Genomic DNA, 18,928 nt, shown 5'->3' with positions numbered 1-18,928 from the left:
GCTTGTCCTTCATACACATAATTTATAGACCCATGTAAAGTGGTGCTCTGTGAATCCGCTTTCTCAGGTGCTTTGCATCACTTCTGACATGCGGCAAACTAAAGGTCCTACACTTTTGCGACCATACATGCATGTTTGTTGTATATTTGGTTTCTTGTGGTTGCATGACAAGTTTTAAGCTAATTTCATGGATGTATTTATGTACCCATTGAAAGAAGACACCTATTTTGAGCTTAGATAATACAATAATGAAACGATGGCTGCACCTGTTTAAACATGCCTGACTCCAATTGAGTTCTTTGTGAAAACTTAGTCTATTTCTAACAGCATCTTCTTTAAAGAAATCTTTAAGAAGCAATGACAGACAGACCTAACTGTTAGGTATTTTATTGAAGCAGCTTGTATTGTCTTGTCATTCATTTGATACAGTTTTCAGGATATAAGCATTCAGCCAAATCATCTACCAGATACATTAAGGGCAATTATAATTTTCTTGGTTCATCTTGTTAATGTGCTCTGAAACTAGACCTGAGGTTTAGAGAGTGTTGTTCATCTTTAGGCCAGTGCAGAGGGTGTTGTTGCTCTGAATGTTGGATAATTCACCTGCACGCACGCTCTGTCTGTGGGCTTTATTACTGCACGCTTAAGCATGACCGCTGTACAACGACAGGTCTGGGCAGGGCTATTGTCTGTGCTTTTGCACTGGTTCCATCCTTTGTTCGTATCTGTGCACTTGTCTAAACATAAATCATATCAACACGGCCATACAATACAATTTTTGTTTTTAGTTTCCTGCTTTGAAAATGTCTCTGTGAAGATTAATCATTTTCGTGACAAATATGTAATAAAAAGCGCCTTTTCATTAAATTCAAAAGTCCTTTTCATATCCACTGACTTTCTTTGAGAGTTGTTTATCAGCAGTTTTCAACTGGTGGTTGGCGTTCTGAATAACATTGTAACGGACAGCCGAAGGAAACAACAAGACACTGCAATTTAAATAATAAAATGCAACTGACCATATAATATTGCACAGTTATAGCAAAATGCATAACTGATCAGCTTTTAAAAGTGAGGGGTGTTTTACATTTTGTTACTATACATTTTGTTACTGGCATCAAAGGTTGTGGGAACAGATACACTCTACAGTATTTTGACACAAATGTATCTGTCACTTGGTTGAAACTTACTGATTCCAAAAACTATGAGCAAAAAGCCGTGAGCACATAGCACAAATCTAAAATAAAATAATTTGATAAATCAGAAGATTAAAAACAGCTTTAAACTTTATTTTCAATTTACATTTTCAACTAAATGAAACATTTCTATTTTGGTTTTGAAAAAAAAAAAAAATAATTGGTGCATCACTATACATATTAAATATAAATTAAAAACACAAATGAATAAATAATTGTGATATGTATATTTATTTTGGTATTAAATAATAATACATTTTATTGTTTACATTTTTATTGGTACTTTTTGGTTGCCACTTGATGTAGCAAAACCAGTCGATAACTGTTATTTTACACTTTTTCTTCCTTACATATGTCACATAACCTCCAAAAACCAGTTTTGTAACATATTACTTAAAGCATTCATTTATAATGCATTATAAAACTAGTTTTAATGCATTAATTATGCAGGATAACACTTATCAATTCATTGTTACACTATGCATTCCAAATTCAGTTATAATTATTCATAACAAGATATAATGTACTGTATTACAATGCACATTATGAATAATTATAATGCATCATACCCTTTAATAACCCTTTATAATTCACAAAGGCTAAAGAAAGTTTTACCACTTTTTTTCAAACCCAAATTCTCTCTGAAATGTTTTTTTTCGTTCTATCCCTAGATCACAAGAGAGAGGCTCTACAGTGGCAGACAGCAGCCGGGAGGCCAAAGCCCAGTGCACACTCTGCCTCACAGTCCCATACATTCAGTCCAGGGCTCTCTGTCTCCTCCTACACCTCGTTCCATGCCCTCATCTCCTTCTAGGATCCCTTTCGGCCACTCTGTTGCCATGCCTGGTGGTGCCACCTTACCCAGGTCCAACGCACCCTCAAATCGCTCTATCACACCCTGCTCCAGTGCCATCCTGGAGCGACGGGACGTAAAACCGGATGAGGATCTGAGCAGCAAGAGCGTTCCTTTGTATTCAGAAGCATATGCTTCACCTGAAGCCAGGCTCAGTGTCTCCTCATCACAAGGCAGCCATTCTGGAGACGTCCCGGATGGGGCGGCGTACATCCAGCACCGCTCCTCCATCAAGTCTGTCGGTGCGTACACAGATGGCCAGGATCTGCAGCACTCCCTCTACAGACAGAAATCTCGAAAGTACAGTGAGAGTCAGCTCGCCTCCATGGGCTCCAAAACACCGCCTGCTTCTCCTCACAGGGTCAATGAGGTCAGAATGATTGACATGCTCCCAGGCCAGAACTCCCACATGCCCTCACAAGGTGTGGCAGCGGAAAGAGCATCACCTGTGCGTAGATCTTTCCGCAAGGACAGTAATGTGGCCATGGAGGTGGCCACCAGGGTGAGAGGCAATGTGGCCTCCCCTGTTTTTGCCGACCTTCAGCCCAGTCACGGAGAGAAGCCATTTCAAGGACACGTGGCAGCTGGAGATCCTCAGAGGTGAGACTTTTTAAATTCCCCGCAGCTCATTGTGTTATAGTGAATAGTGAACAGCTTATTGTGAACAACATGTGATCATTTATAGAATGTGATCTTTCTTTGTTGAAGTGAGTCACGTGACCTTTGTATTGCAGTGAAAAAATAAAGGCAATGGAGCAGCAGATCGCCAGCCTTACTGGACTCGTTCAACACGCTCTTATGAAAGGGCCAAATACAAGTGCCAAAGAGACTTCCAGGTGGATGTTCACAGAAACATATAATGTGATTCATTAATAGCATGAATCGAAATCGTATTAGTATAATGTAAAAATGAAAACTTTTCAAATGAAGACTTACTGTATTGTCTTTCTCTATAGTGAGAAACCAGTAAAGATTGAGTCTTCGGCACAGAATGGTGGTCAGTTAACGTTCAGTTATTGATTGTGATGATGCTTCCTTTATCATTCCTTCTTGCTCCCGTGAATCATGGATCTGAATTAAATCTTATTTTTACCATATTTGTGTTGTTACCAGGGCAATAACTTCATAAATTGGTGTTTTTATCCAGGTGTCTGTACTGTATCATCAACTAAAGAGCCAGACAGTATTTCTCCTGTCAGAGACCCTGCTATGAGCTCAATCCTCTCCACCTTCAGGAGAAACGTCTCTGACCTCAGACTGCAGCTCCATCAACTCAAACAGATGCAGGTACACATCAAATTCAAACTGAAACGAGGTTGTGTCCAGGGAAACTGCTCTTTTTAAGTGCTTGTCCAACAATATTATAATGTCTTAAAATATTATTAATACCATCAATCAAAAAAGTATTTTGCAGTAGTTATATTATGCAATAGTTTAGTAGTGAAGCAACTAGCTTCACATATTTCGTTGCTAAATAATACACAACTGTTTAAAGGTTTAGGGTCAGTAAGATAAAAAAAAGCATTAACGATACATTTAATTGACCAAAGTAAAGTGATTTTTTATAAATAAATACTGTTCTTTTGAATTTTCGGTTAATCAAAAAATCCTGAAAAGAATAGTCGCTGTTTTCCCTGATAATAGTAAACATTGCTAATAATAAAAAAAAATTCTTGAGCACCAAATCAGCATATAAGAATGATTTAATTTTACACCGAAGTCTGGAGTAAGACTCAAAATTCTGCTCTGTCATCACAGGAATAGATTACATTTTACAATGTATTAAAAAAGGCCTATATGAGCTATTCTTCACAGTAGTTCTCTTTACAGTATTTTTTTAATCAAACAAATACAGAATTGGTGCACAGAATTGGAGATTTTTCTTCAAAAACATTAAACACTCTTACCCGAACATTTGAATGGTAGTATATAAACACATATGTAATTACAGTAATTACAATAAAGAGTTGGTCAGAAAACAAGTGTGCTGATAGAGCCTTGCCTTGCATATACAGCTGCAAAACCAGGATGCCATGAGGCAGATGCTGCGACAGGCAGAGCTGGAGATCTCCGAGAGGTTTTCAGACATTGTGCTGCACCTTAAGGACCCCGTTCATAGACAGCGAGTCCAGGTGGAAGAGGAAAGACACAGATATCTAGGCATGGAGGAGATGGTTCTCGTACAGCTCGGGTAAGACAATAGGACAGCATCATTTTTATGTGACTTAGACCTAGGCATTAATTAGCCATGAAGAATTCATTATGGACAGTTCATCTGTAGAATGTGAGAGACAGCTGTAGATGAACAGAACAAACGCTGCGATCCAGAGGGGGAAATCAGCGCACTGATTAGCTGCTGCAAACAAGCCAGATTTGATGCTGATTAACTGCTCACGTCTAATCAAAGCTGAATTCTCGCTGTAGTAATTAATTATAAAACCATGTCTCCAATCGATGCTGAATGCACACTTTAATAAATAAAGGTCAGTGTACTGTAGGTTTGCAATAGATGTGAACAGATGGGATTTTTTACATCGCTAGTGCTATATTGAGTGTTTTTCTAAAACCCATTTGCTTATGTACACCTTGATTTAAGTAAGACTAGTCATAGCTTCATTGGGTGGAGATGTGCAGTGAATAATCCACTGTCCCAACCTGTCTCAGAAGAATAAGGCTTATGAAAGTTTCTACGTGTTTCCTGTCACGATGAATGTGTGCTGTCCTGAAGGGGAAATATAAGTCAGATTGCTTCAGAAATTAATCTGCGTTTAGTCACAATGTGCATGAAACCAGTTTTGCTATTCAGTTGGCAACTAAAACTAAAGCGCTATAAAATATCACTAGAAAAAAAAGCAAGAAAATCACTTTAAATATGTATATGTTAACTCAAAAAAGGACTGAAACATAATATTATATATATATTTAAAAAAACGTAAACCAAAGAAAAATCTTTGCTTTAGCGCCTAACTGAAATTAAATATATAAAATAAACTATATGAAATAAAAATAGAAATATTTAAATAATTATAATAATGACAGACGCACAGTATTTATGAATAAATACTGTATTAGTAAATAAATAATACTAAAATGTCACTGCATTAAATATGGAAAGCATTTTATTCCAGTAACCAACAGATATCAGTTCATAGAAATAATAACAACCAAAAAATGTTGTTACTCCCTTGCTTTAGATTATGCTATGGTGAGAAAGATAACAGAAAGCAGGATTTGACATTGTGCATGGGAAAACCCTTAAGACACCCCTCTGGTAAATTACACAAAACACACACCATTTCCCACAGGGATGATGTTAAACTATGATCTCAGAGCATGTGTACTGGCTTGCAGATTCCTGTTGAGGGATGTTATGTGCAGGTACAGCTAATGATGACCAGCTTCAACAATGCACACTTCGTAACCATTTCGAGACGAATGAGGTCAGAAAATCTGAGAAAGACGCAGGTTATGATTATCCTCTGAAAGTATTTGGCTGAGGGCAGACTTTCGTTGCCAAATTTGCTTACACAGCCAAACTTCTCTGTATGTGAACTGTCAGCCAACAAACAAGACTAATTCATGTTAAACAGGTTTTCAGCCTTTAGCCGTCAAGGATCACAGTCAAGACTTGCTTATTGCATAGCATTAAAGGGTTACTCCACCCCATTAATCGCTTACCCCCGTGTCGTTCCAAACCCGTAAAAGCTCTGTTCGTCTTCAGAACACAATTTAAGATATTTTGGATGGAAACCTTGAGGCTTGAGACTGTCCCATAGACTGCCAAATAAGTATACTCTTCTGTGTCCTCAGTGCCACAAGGATGCACCGTTTCTACATGTATTTAGCTTTGATTTGAAATAAAATAGCGCATCCTTGTGGCGTGGATCCCACAGAAGAGCATACGCAGCACTTAAAATATAGTGACACAGAGACCATTGACAGGGGAATTATTGAATAAAGTCTTTATTTTTTATTTTTTATTTTTTTATTCGCTTACAAAAATTGTTCCCGTCACTACATATAACCCAGGTTGCACATCTGATGGCAGATGGAGCATTCTGACGATGACTTTTGACGTTATTTACTTGGTAGTCTATGGGACAGTCTCAAGCCTAAAGGTTTTCATCCAGAATATCTTAAATTGTGTTCCGAAGACGAACAGAGCTTTTATGGGGTTGGAACGACATGGGGGTAATTGATTAATGACAACATTTTCATTTTAGTGTGGAGTATCCCTTTAAGTGTCACTAAACGCTGGATTAAATACGATTGAAATATATATATATATATATATATATATATATATATATATATATATGTATATATATATATAAACAGTGGCGTCCAAATGTCTATGGGAGGCTTATTCAGTTTTGTTTTTTTTTCAGTTCAGGTTTTACATTGTAGAGTACATGCAGCTTGAGCAAAAAAGGCAAAGTAAAATACTTGTTATATAGCATTAAAGTGACAGCTGTGCTAATAAATGACACATCCTTCTTATAATGTCACAGAGAGCTGGAAAACTATGTGGAGATGCTCAAGAAAGAATCCAGCTGTGCCATGAGCAATCGCCCAGTCACTCTGAAGGATGTGGAGGAAGGGGCGGTCAACTTACGCAAAGTAGGAGAAGCTTTGGCCACACTCAAAGGTGATTGCATTTGTATTTATCCTCCCGTGGACTTATTTAATCATTTATTAATTATTATACATTAACATTCAAAAGTTTAGGGTCAGTTATTTATTTTTGAAAGATACTTTTATTTAGCAAGGATGCCTTAAATTGATTCAAAGTGACACTAAAGATATATTTTTTATTATTTGAAAAATTTTGATCTTTTTGAACTTCTTAATAATAAAAAAGACGCATCACAGTTTCCACAAAGATATTAAGCAGCACAACCGCTTCTAATCTTGATAAAAAGAACAAATAAGAAAGTTTCTTGTGCACCATATCAGCATATTAGAATCATTTTTGACACTGAAGACTGGAGTAATGACTGTTTCACAACATTGACATTTCTTCTGTAATTTTGATCAAATAAATACAGCTTTGGTGAGCATAAGAGGATTCTTTCAGAAATGTAAAAAAAAAAAAAAAAAAAAAAAAACTTTCAAATGGTGCTGTAGATAATTCTCTTGTATAATAATGATTGTCTTTTCAGGAGAGTTCCCAGCCCTGCAGATGAAAATGCGTGGCGTGTTGAGGGTGGAGGTGGAGGCGGTGCGCTTCCTTAAAGAGGAGCCTCACAAAATGGACAGCATGCTGAAGAGAGTCAAAGCTCTGACTGACACTCTCAGTGGACTGAGAAGGTAAACACATGTAGCACTTGAAACAATCAATTCCTTTAGAGCTTTGGCAGGTTCATTGTTAGGGTTTCTGTTTGTTGTAGATACACCACTGAAAGCCACAACCATACTTCTGACCCAGTCCAAGGGAAGGCGTTACCAGCTGATTCAGTTTCCTTTGCGGAAGAGTACAGATCTCCAAAACCTGTTTGTGAGTCCCCGACCCCACAGCCAAGATCACCTGCCAAAATCATCTGCTCGGAGCCCGTACCCACTTCTCCAGTCACGGTGCACCACATTCAGGGGACTCCCATCAGCATGCACCACCCCAGTCCCCCGCTCACACCCACCCATAGCAGGGACTCCCCCACTGTGGCGAAGGTCAGTCCCAGGAGCAGAGAAAACAGTCCTGCCCTGCTAAAGAGAGCAGCACCACGGGGCCAGGAAGCTGTGCCAGCAACCGCTGTCATCAACACGACTGGATCCTCCTCACCAGAGGAGATCTCTGTCAACACAAGCAGGCCCATGCCTGACGAGGTGTGGTTCAACTGTGACTTGCACTTCTGATTGATTTAAGATCCATGGATTGGCATCAACACAAGAATGTCTTATTTCTGTAACTCTGTGTTTATGTGCACACTCTTAAAAATAAATGTTCTTAATTGGCATTGACGGTTCCATGAAGAACCTTTAACTTCCAAAAACTTTCCCTTGCACAAAAGGTACTTTATTATGTAAAGGTTCTTTAGATTATTCAAATGTTTATTATGGCAATTTTTCCTGAGAATGAATTCTAACTTCCAATTGGATGCTCTTGTTCTCCATAGGAACCCATTCAAATAGTGCCCATCTGATTTTAATGTGGCTAACATTGGCAGCTTCGTGTCATCTACACACTCATTGAGGAGTGAGGCACTGACAAATGGCGGTCATTGCGACACTAAAAAGTGATGGCGCTATGGAGCCATGTGCTTTTTTAAAACATGTTAATAGGTTTAACATTAGATTATCAGATCAGAATATTAGCAAATTTGACTAAAAACACTAGAGGCTGGAAATCAAATCATCCTTCCAGTTAAGAGTCAGGCGTTATTTCCGCATCCAGGAAAAAGGTCTAAATTAAGTGAAAATGTTCATTTAAGAACTGTTTTCTGAAAGGTTCTTCAGGGAACCAAAAATTTTTATTATGTGTGTTATTTCCAACAAACAGTAACTTCTGTCAGATTCTCCACAGGTTTCTAAACAGGCAGCAGAGGAGGACAAGGTTGAAATGGAGAGGATCCTTCAGCAGACTCAGGCCAGCCTTATGAAGGCCATACCTGACCTGGAAGTGAGCAAACAGGTGGACAGCGCCTCCTCCCATCCACCCAGCATCTTGCCAGATGAGGTGGACTTTCCACTTCCTGTATCTTCACTCCCTGGTAAGCCTGTCCACTCATATGAACCTGCATATTAACAGTTCATTCAGATTGTAGCACATATATATGACATATAAGTGTGTCCATGATAAAAAGCACATTATAGATGTGTTCTTTGTATTCAAGTTATTTTATTATATATATATATATTTTTAACAAATCATGCTCAAGAAAAGTTAAATGTAATGACTTTTGAATAAATGTAATGAAATTTGAAAGTTGTGCAAAAATTACAGCATTGAATACAAAATCTCTTTTGTGTGGTTGGTGTTGTTTTCTGCAAAAAATAATAGTTAAATCAGCCATTAATATTATTAGCATTGTTTTTACTGTTGTTCTGTAAAATAAATGTATATTTGTATTATTATTATTAAATACTGGATGTTTTTATTTTAAAACAGAATTGTACTAATGCTATAGAAATATATTTTAATACAAAAACAACAACAACAACAGGGTGAATGTGACCTGAGACAGGGTAAAAGAAACCCACTGGGATGGAGGGGTCACATCTTCGTCAGCCTTTTCACCCCTGATGAGTTCGCATCCCCGTATAAGTAAAAAAAAACAAAAAAAAAACATGCTTTGCAAAACAAATAAATATGCTTTAAGTTAAAAAGTTTATTTTGTTAATTATTGTTATTTCATAAATATTTGTACGTTTTGGGGTCACTGCATTACAACATGAAATATTATATGATATTTTTATTATATGAAATTATTTAATATTTAAGAAGCCTTGACATGGTCATTAAAGTCTGCAGGGGTTCTTTCCATCATTTCCTGTTTTATGATTTTTCTTCATGCTGATTTGATCATGTTAGGTTTTGTAACAGAAGGTTTTTTTTTTATTATTACAGTACTCCTTGTTGTTTTATTAATGATCCCAGATTAGCTGGTTCATATATAACCTCTGAAGGATTTAATTTTGAGGCACTCTTTATTTAACTTCAAACAGAAGCCGCACCGCAGGATGGACCCAAAGCAGATAAACCAGCCCAGACCAGTTTGGAGAGGCCACAGAAGCCCCACAGGGCCAGTGTTGACAGAGTACAGCCCAACCCTGAAACGGCCAGCAAATCGCCTCCCCCTCCCCCTCCACGCAGATTCTACCCCTCTGGATCTGGACTCACCACAGGACGTTCGGGAGAGGTGATCTACACCACCCGGAAAGAGTCCACTAGCTCACAGGTGCTTGAGTCATGCTTTTTCAGTTTCCTCTAATTAACATCACACACCATTATTCATCTGACTTAGGCCTTGCTGAGCTGCATTCCCAGACAACATGACAATTGTCATTACTATTATTTGATAACAGCACATCGTATAGTGTACCTACTACGTGTAGAAATGTCATTGTGCTGTATTTTGCCTGGGTGTGCCGTGCGCTTCATATCGTGTCCTTGTTTTTGTGAATAATAATGATGGGAAGTCACGGTAGAGATTCCAGCTGCTTTTGTTGATTTGAAAGACATAATGGAGGGTGAGGGTCGGTCACACTCGGCTGGTTGTTTTGGCTATAGGAGGGTGAAGAGGAGGCCCCGAAGCCCAAACCCTTGCGTGTGCCCCCAGAGGTCAAGCCCAAGCCCCGCACTCCTCCTCCTGTCAACACCTCCACCTTACAAGATGAAGAGGATGAAGGAGATAAGATCATGGCTGAGCTACAGGTGAGCAAACCACCATCGTCCTCACACAAAGACATCAATGCACACTTATTCTTTTACAAACACACAGGAAGTCTGAGACATGTCTGAGGTGTTAAGGGACAAATATTGAGCCCATACAAACTTCAGACGGTCACACCAGTGTCAACATTTACACAAAAGTATCAAAATGAGGGCACTGTGGCTTTCTTAGATGTTTGACTTGTGCTGCCCTCTATTGTTGAGAATGGGTAGGATTTTCTATAAAGCTGTGTCATCATGAATTCGATTTTATTTGTATTAGGAATAAAAGTAATAAATCAACAGCATTAAGTGGCCTCAGAAAGTGTTTGTTAATGTCATATTGAAATTTGTGAATGTCATTGTATTAGCTAACTACATATCAAAAGAAACCAAGTGCAATTTATTTGAAAGAAAAATACCACAAAAACGTAAACAAATTCCTTTAAGAAACAATAACAAAAAATTATAAAATAAAATGCTCGACAAAAATATAATCAGAGAGATAAAACCTATTATAATGTTTGCAATATATTAGTAGTGTGAATAGGATTATGTACTATATACTGTGCGACAGAAGTATTGAATAGTGATTATATATGAATTAATGTTTATACATTGACATTAATTAATAAAACTGAATGAATATATGTATTTGGGCTTATAGTGGAATAAAGTATAAGTATTATTGATATTATTATTATTATTCAGATTTATAAATGTTTTAATTACTTTATTTGATTGTTAAAATGAAAAGTGAAGTTCTGAGAAAAGAAACTGCATCTTATTATATTTGCAAGTGCCACTTGTATCTAATGCAGTGACTATATATATATATATATATATATATATATATATATATATATATATATATATATATATATATATATATTAACTGTGTAGTGAACATTTTTCCTGTACTTTGTCAGGATCAAGGTGTTCAGTTCTGTTTGACATCTCAAAATTGCTCAACAACAGGACATAGCGCTCACCCATACACAGCCACAGCACCTAATGCCCGTACCCTTACCCCCTTCAGGTGTTTCAGAAGTGCACAAAAAAAGATTTACAGCCCAGATATATTGTTGATCTCACATCCCGTGAGCTCTCAGACAGTGAGATGGAGCCAGGGCTTTCCCTGTCTTACCACACAAAGGTAACGGACGTGATGTTTGCTAACTCCCCGTCGCAGTTTAACAGCAGTGCTCACATGAGCAGTCAAGTCCCATAACATCCCGCTCTACTGACACTAATACACAACACCCATACTGATGTACTGACATACTGACGCACGTCAATGCCTGACCGTAGCCCCTCATCGAGAGAGGGTGTAATACGTTTGAATGTGTCTAACACTGGTCTGTCACTCACACTCTCCTGCTGAATGCTAATAGATCCAGCTGTAGAAGCTGGGGTGGGTCAGAGTGACTGGAGCGTTTGAAAGGCCATTCAGCGCTCTGACTTCTGACCTTTTCCTTTTGTAGCATTCAGAGTTCATTTTGAGAAAGGTCCAGAATGTCCACCATAAGGAGCTATAAAGATATAATATTACTACCGCTTTGCAAATAGAACTAAAATATGTATTGTAGACACCAAACGTTACATATTTATTTATAATGTTTTATAAAAATAAATATTTGTAATATTGATAGTATTTGTAAAAAATAATAATAACATTGAATACTTTTTATTAAATGATTGATGTTTTGGGCTCTACAAACATATAAGTGTTATGCAATATATTCATATCTGTGCATGTTTTAATGTGCAATGAACGTAATAGTTGTGATGTTTATAACCTTTTTAGTCCTTCAGATCAACAGTGTCAGGGTTTTCAAAACTAGAATAATATTTCTATATTCTGGGTCATTGAGTGTCTATAAAAAGACTGATACACGTCACTTTCTCCATTAAAATATGTTAAAAATTATTTTGAAGCAATGCTTGACAACATACAGCAGTCGGATGAAAGCTAAACTAAGCTCTAGATGGCGCCAGTGATCTTAATGTTTCTCTGCATTGTACTGACTAGCTGGATATTAATTTGAGGATATAAATAAAGGTTTCTGTGCTAATAAACTGTCCTAGCAGACCCCTTCTCACCTATCTGAAGAAGGAGCACTGTCTGAACGTAGGGAAGCTAGTGCAACACATGCTTCACCTGGGGTAAATATAATTCGTTTTATGTTTGATTTAAGAGCATGCAAGCACATTGTGTTCACATTGACTATAATATTTTATCAGAAGTCCAAAGAATTCTTGATTTCTTTGTCAGGTCATGTATTATATCACTGGAACATCAAAAACATCAAGGCAGAGCACCTCTAGGCCAGATGACCTAAAGGAACCCAAGGAAGCAACTTTTTCTCCTTCGAAGGTTGCAACTGAGAATGCTTCTGACATTTCCCAACAACAAAAACTGTTCAAATCAAATGACTTATCTGTAATTTCACTTCAGCCAAGCCAATCAGTCAAGGAGGTCCAAACCAAGCCAAATAATATTCATGAGGTGCCATATAGCCCCTTTAACTCTTTAAGGAACAGCACGGAAGCTGAAAAAGGGGCATCGCTCATTAATCCCAAAGAGCTCAAGGCTGAATCAGTGCTGAAGTCTCTAAAGCAGGTGGTTCCTACACCTTCTGAGAAAGTTTCACCCGTTGAGGAGAGGTTTGAGGAGCAGATACTGCGTACATCCTCCGTTGCACCTGTTATGGACAAGTCAATAAAGCATGGACATCGCACGACCACTGTTAAAGTTACACTTGTTAGCAAGTGTCCACAAAGTGCTGAACCAGTCCATCAGCCCAACACTGATGCCTCATTTTCAACACAACCGAATAACCATGACATTGAGCAGGATGTACCAAAGAGATCATCTGAAGATCATGCCAGATACACTGAGGAGGCCAGTCTAAGTCCAGACCTCCCAGGAGATGAAGGTCCTCCTCCACCAAATAACATTGCCTTCAGGATCACTAAGACCAAGGTGCAGGCTCTATCGACTGGAGAGTACCAACAGCTGGTAAACAGTAAAGGCACAGATGTCCAAACTGTTAAAGTGGGCTCAGAACCAACCCTATCTGCCCCCGAGGACTCTAGGTTTGACAAGAAGCCGGTTATCATCATTTTTGACGAGCCTATGGACATCTGTCAGGCCTACAAGCGACTGTCCACCGTCTTTGAATGTGAAGAAGAGCTTGAGAGGGTGCTATCGGAAGAGAGGATAGATGAAGAGAACGAGGAGGAAGAGGAAGCCAACTCAAAGAGTCAGGTCGGTCAGATAACACCTGCAGATAATCTAGATCAGTTCAGAACTGAGAATAGGGCAAGCAATCGGAGTAGTAGTAGCGTTCCAGTGCCTCTACAACAGCAGAGTTCCTTTGAGGGTCCTGCTCTTTCTGTTGAGGAAGGAGACAAGACAGAATCTGCTAAAGATGCCAAAAAGAAATTCAAGTTTAAGTTCCCCAAGAAGCAGCTTGTAGCTATTGGCCAAGCTCTTCGTACGGGGACAAAAACTGGCAAAAAGACACTGCAGGTAGTTGTCTACGAGGATGAAGAGGAACCAGATGGAACCGTGAAGGAGTTTAAAGAAGCTAAAAGGTTTGAGATCAAGTCCCACGCAGACGATGATTCTACCACCCCTAGGTCATTATGGCAAAACCAGACCACCACATCACAGAGCACCAAAGACAGAACTGAGGAACTCCGTAAGACTACTTATCAAACATTAGACAGCCTTGAGCAGACCATTAAGCAGTTGGAAAGTACCATCAATGATATTGAGCCTACATTGGTTTCGGAAGTCTCCTGCAAGGAGGAATCGAAAGCTAAGAGATTGTCCAGTGATGCAGAACCGGAGGAGGGCAGTCCCACAAAAAAGCCAGCCCCACTGAAGCCCAAACCCCACAAGTCATCTCTGCAAAAGAGATCCAAAACACAGTCTCGATCCTCCTCAAGCACCTCCACCTCCTCCAGTTCCTCCAGCAGTAAACAGGTCTTTCTCAACTCCGTTGCACCCTTCTGCTGGTGGCTTGGGTTTGCTTTAAAAGCTTGACTTTCTAACCAAGGACTTAAATCAACTTTGAATGTGTTTCGTAGGTGTCTTCGGGTGAACGCTCTGTTTTGGGGGCTCTGTGTGATTTCAGTGGACATGATTATGGACTTATGGTGTTTTTCTCTTTTAAACCACTGTCTATTTCTCTATTCAGACTTTCAATGAGGTTGAATCCACGAACTGTTTCTCTCTCTAGTGCATGTACTGTGGTTGGGATATTGGTGGTGCACTTGAGCATGCTGCTGCCTATATCTTTCTCTTCCCAATCATGTCTACAAATGAGAAATCTTTAAAAGCCTTGTCCTCATTCTGTCGTGTACTTGTCAATGGCCTCAATCCATCGCTGACATTGTTTCCTTATTGATCTTTTCAGAGCTCTGGGGACTCGCCTGCTTCGAGTCAGACTTCCTCACCCAAGTCTCGCCCGCAGCCAGCAGAGAGTGTGGAAAAACCTGGAAAACCTCAAAAGCTCCAGGACTCCCAGAGGCAATTCCGTCAGGTGGTTTTACTGTAGGGCAGTGTTAAGGCGTGAAGACAGATGGGAAATGTCTTCGAGTAGTTTTATTGAGGACACACAGGGATCCAATATGACGATCTCTGTTCCCATACAATTAATCACAACCAGCTCCTTGTGCATGTTTATCATTTACACATAGGCACTTTCAAGACAGGCTTCTTTTTTTTTCTTTTTTTTTTAACCAACTCTTGCGCTCCCTGGGAATCGAACCTGCGACCTTGCTGTTGTTCGCACTTTGCTCTACCAGTTGAGCTATACAGAAAAACGGCATGATTCTTGTTATCCAGCAGTCAATCGTAAGAGCAAACACTAGGAACTACCGTGTTGGTTGGGGAGTGCCGGTTTATATTTCCACTTCTTTGGATTATGAAGATACTTTGAAGAACCCCGTGTCCAAATTCCTCCTTTTATTCCTTCTTTTCTCTCTTTAATGCTTAATGTGTGAAACTGACTGTGAGAGAAAAGAAACAAAAGTATGCCTTTTGTTACAAGAGTAATATTTTTGTTGGTATTTTCATAGAATATATATTTTCAAGTGTATGTGTTATATCATCCTACCTGACTTTCCATGTCTTCCGGCGTCTTTGTTGGCAGGCTAACGGGAGTGCTATGAAAGCTGGTGGGAATAGTAAAGATGCTTTCCTTGCTTTGCCTGCTTCTAAGATCCCAGCTTTTATACCTAGCTCATGGAAACGTAGCTCAGGCCGTGCTGCTCGTTCTAGGCTGACTAACCAAACCTCTTCCTCTTCTTCTAAGTCCTCTATCCCATGTCTCAGTTTGAGCTGGCCCAGCTGTAGACCCGTCTCGCCCTCTCAGGGGCCAGAAGGTCAAAGCCTAACCCTCCCTCCACAGACTCAAAATGGCCAGTCCTGCTCCTATTCCTACTCATCCTCCTCCTCCTCTGTCTCTCCGACCTCTACTTCCACTCCATACCTCCTGTCTCCCCGTCATGTGCTGGGGAGGTGGAGCTGTACACATGGCCAGCTTCAGCAGCCGCAGGTCTCTGAAGGCCAGCAGGGATCAAGCCACTATCACACCAGCATCCTTTACTGGGAACATGGCATGAGCTGTCCATTTGTCTCTTTTGCTCATTCTGTTTGCACTCATTCTAGTGGTATTTAAGGTGTAACAGAAATACCGATTTAGTTATGCCGTGTATTTGGGGTGGTGTTTTTGTCTGTGTGCACTTCCACTGAAATCCAGAAGTGGTTCAGAATCTAGAGCCGCATATTATGGATTTTGTTTCGGTATATGTGAGGGATTAAGCTTGACAGTGTTGGCTTTTTATTTTATAGAAGTGCGTTTGTTTACTTACATGAACTATATATAATATGCAGTGCTGTTTTAGAGAAAGGAAATTAAATGAATATATTATAATATAGAGTGTTTTATTTTTAAATTTGCCGTATATTGTGGGAAAACAAAAGCTTCATAAAATCTTTTTTTTATTTTATTTTTTTTTTTAGGATTTTCTTTAGGGCTTTTACAAAAAAAGATATAAATATAACTTACAAAAAAAAAAAAAAAAAAAAACATTTTAGTGCATAAAAGCTGTCATTTAGGAAATCATTATTTAAATCATTATTCTAGACCTGACATTTATAAATACTATTCGATATCTCCAGATCCAGAAGCAGACGACTGGGTCAACAAAGCAAATTTGTAACTTTGTACACATTATCAGATGTTCATGCTTCTGTTGAAGAACAAGGTGCTCAATGGATCATTTCAAATCATGCTTGAGAACGATTATCAGGTTTGACACCAACTTTAAGAGTTATAATTTTATGTAAAACATGGTGTAATAAATATTAAAAATGCAGTTTCACCAGATGTTTCAGACTTTTGGAGCCCACTCTATATCTATCAGAAATGGTTTAACAGGTTTGCTGTGATTGATTTGACATTTCGAAATGGATTTTTTGTTAGTTTTTTTTGCCACTGCACTGGCAGTTTTAACAATATGCAGTTTGTAGTGTTTTGCCATAAAACCAAAGTTTTGTTTTTCATTTAAAAACAAAGGTGTATATAGAGTAGTGTGTGAGTGAATGAATGACGTGCAAGCATCGTAGTGGTTCTGAAGCCTAGTATTTTTGTGTTCCTTTATTCGTGTTCTCCTTCAAATAGCTCATGTCAAATGCCAAACAATAAAGTGATTCACATGCTAAATATTATTCTCAAAAATATTGGCTGTGAAAATAATGTTTTAAAATTGCAAATTGTACTCCTATGCATGCTTTTAAGATATTTAACCATGGATACTGCAAAGGTAAATGCTGTAAATATTACCTCTGATTTTGTAATCCTGTATAAATTGTACATTGTTTGGAAGAAAATGCTTGCCAGAGATGTTTATCAAATAAAGGGCTTCCAGTGTATTTGACATTTCTTTTTTCATGTTTTTATTTAAACGCTGTGTATGCAAATTTGTGAATTGTCTGCCAATTGCATATTTTAAATGAGGATGAACACCTGTCTCTCTAGTGAACATAAATCAGTTTAACCTCTTTCAAGACCTGATTTAACAATTTGAAAACTAATGACAGCACTTCCAGATTCTATCACTTTAGTATTCAACTGCAGAGGGCAGCACTGACTTGCAGGACTTTACCGTGAAAAGAGACCTGCTGTAATAATCTTAAACTCAATATTTTTTTAATATTTATTAATTGTTGATTTCGTATTTAATGTCATCTTGTTTTTTGGCAGAGGTGGAAAAATATTGACTGTAAAAAAAAAATACTGACCCATAAAAACCCAGCAGCTGACAATAGTTTTTTTTTTATCACTTGAAGGAATATGCCTTGCTATAATATACTTTGGAGGTGATGCTGCCAGAGTAGCCCATTACTGTTCCAGACCTTTAAGTAACAATTTAAGAAAGGCTGTATTGAGATATCAGATAAACTGAAGTGGGGATCTTAAACAAAAGTCTTTAAAAATGGGTTTCAAAAGCCATTTTAAAACTGTGCCGTTGCCCCTTAGCAGTCATTTCATTATATGAGACATGAAAGCAATTAATACCTGATTGATGTAAGAGTCTATATCTATTATGTGGACAGCAAAACTCCTTTGAGACGAATGATTGGCACATCTATTAATTTGGACTTCTCCTCCGTGCTTAGATATGCATTACTTTTTATGGCAAGTTCAATTCAGTCTTAAAGAATTAATTAAGTGTACCTGTTCAGACACATGGTGCAGTTCATCATCAGCGTAAGACATTTTATTGTTGCCATTCACATACTAACGGCCATGAAATTCACTCAAGGGCATTTCTAATAAATACAAAATGTATATACATTTTTCCAAATGTATAGGGATGAACAATCCTACATCTAATTAGAGATGAAAACACTGTCTGGACAAAGGAATGCTGCTTTTTCCGTTTCCAGGTCCTCCTCAAATTTGTAATTAGCCAGCTTTAATGAAAGATAATTAGTTCATATGCAAATTTTAGAATGACTGAATCCCTAAGCTTTGCACCATCTAATTAGCATGTAATTTGTATATTATAATACATTTACCATTAAGAAGTGAGGAGTCCAAATGCTACAATGCTATAGAGAGGAGAACAAGAGTAATTAAAGCGCCAGTCCTTTTAGCATTTAAGATTAATTATTGTGTCTCCTGATGTTTTATGGTACAAGAGCATCAACATCGTAAATCTTTGAGGACGTTAACAAACCAACAAGGAACTTGTGTAAGTTAATCAAAGATCTGGTCACTAATTTGCATTTTTAATTCATCGCAATTAACGAGTGTCAATTGAATAGGAAATTAAGGCTGCTATAGCTATTCAAGCTACTGCCGTTTGCTTATACAATTTCTTTGTAATCCTATTTATTGTGTCTCTAAAATAGGAAAATCATGTTTATGCTTCTCAGTTTTCTGCTAGAGCTCATTTACCGTAACATATACAGATAACCAATGATTAAAAACA

General features: G+C 38.2%; 1 protein-coding gene across 5 annotated transcripts in view; it reads left to right on the top strand.

Annotated features, from left to right (window-relative positions):
• Nucleotides 1–17,368, top strand: part of LOC127951150 (sickle tail protein homolog) — a 37,064-nt gene extending 19,696 nt beyond the window's left edge. For 2 of the 5 annotated variants that reach the window (XM_052548821.1, XM_052548825.1), the window contains 15 exons: nt 1,865–2,646; nt 2,781–2,882; nt 3,003–3,043; nt 3,194–3,333; nt 4,062–4,237; nt 6,558–6,694; nt 7,209–7,356; nt 7,437–7,869; nt 8,567–8,753; nt 9,709–9,941; nt 10,274–10,417; nt 11,454–11,570; nt 12,506–12,580; nt 12,690–14,408; nt 14,842–17,368. In XM_052548821.1, coding sequence (XP_052404781.1) covers nt 1,865–2,646; nt 2,781–2,882; nt 3,003–3,043; nt 3,194–3,333; nt 4,062–4,237; nt 6,558–6,694; nt 7,209–7,356; nt 7,437–7,869; nt 8,567–8,753; nt 9,709–9,941; nt 10,274–10,417; nt 11,454–11,570; nt 12,506–12,580; nt 12,690–14,408; nt 14,842–14,982 — 4,575 coding nt within the window. In that variant the 3' untranslated portion in view covers nt 14,983–17,368. Of the gene's footprint in view, nt 1–1,864; nt 2,647–2,780; nt 2,883–3,002; nt 3,044–3,193; nt 3,334–4,061; nt 4,238–6,557; nt 6,695–7,208; nt 7,357–7,436; nt 7,870–8,566; nt 8,754–9,708; nt 9,942–10,273; nt 10,418–11,453; nt 11,571–12,502; nt 12,581–12,689; nt 14,409–14,841 lie in introns of all 5 variants that reach the window. The other 3 variants (XM_052548823.1, XM_052548822.1, XM_052548826.1) reach the window with 3 other exon arrangements.
• Nucleotides 17,369–18,928: the final 1,560 nt, after the last annotated feature.

The sequence above is a fragment of the Carassius gibelio genome, chromosome B2, assembly GCF_023724105.1.
Source record: "Carassius gibelio isolate Cgi1373 ecotype wild population from Czech Republic chromosome B2, carGib1.2-hapl.c, whole genome shotgun sequence".
Taxonomy (NCBI): Eukaryota; Metazoa; Chordata; class Actinopteri; order Cypriniformes; family Cyprinidae; genus Carassius; species Carassius gibelio.
Note: the sequence above shows the minus strand (reverse complement) of the source record. Positions and strands in the feature narration are given on the sequence as shown.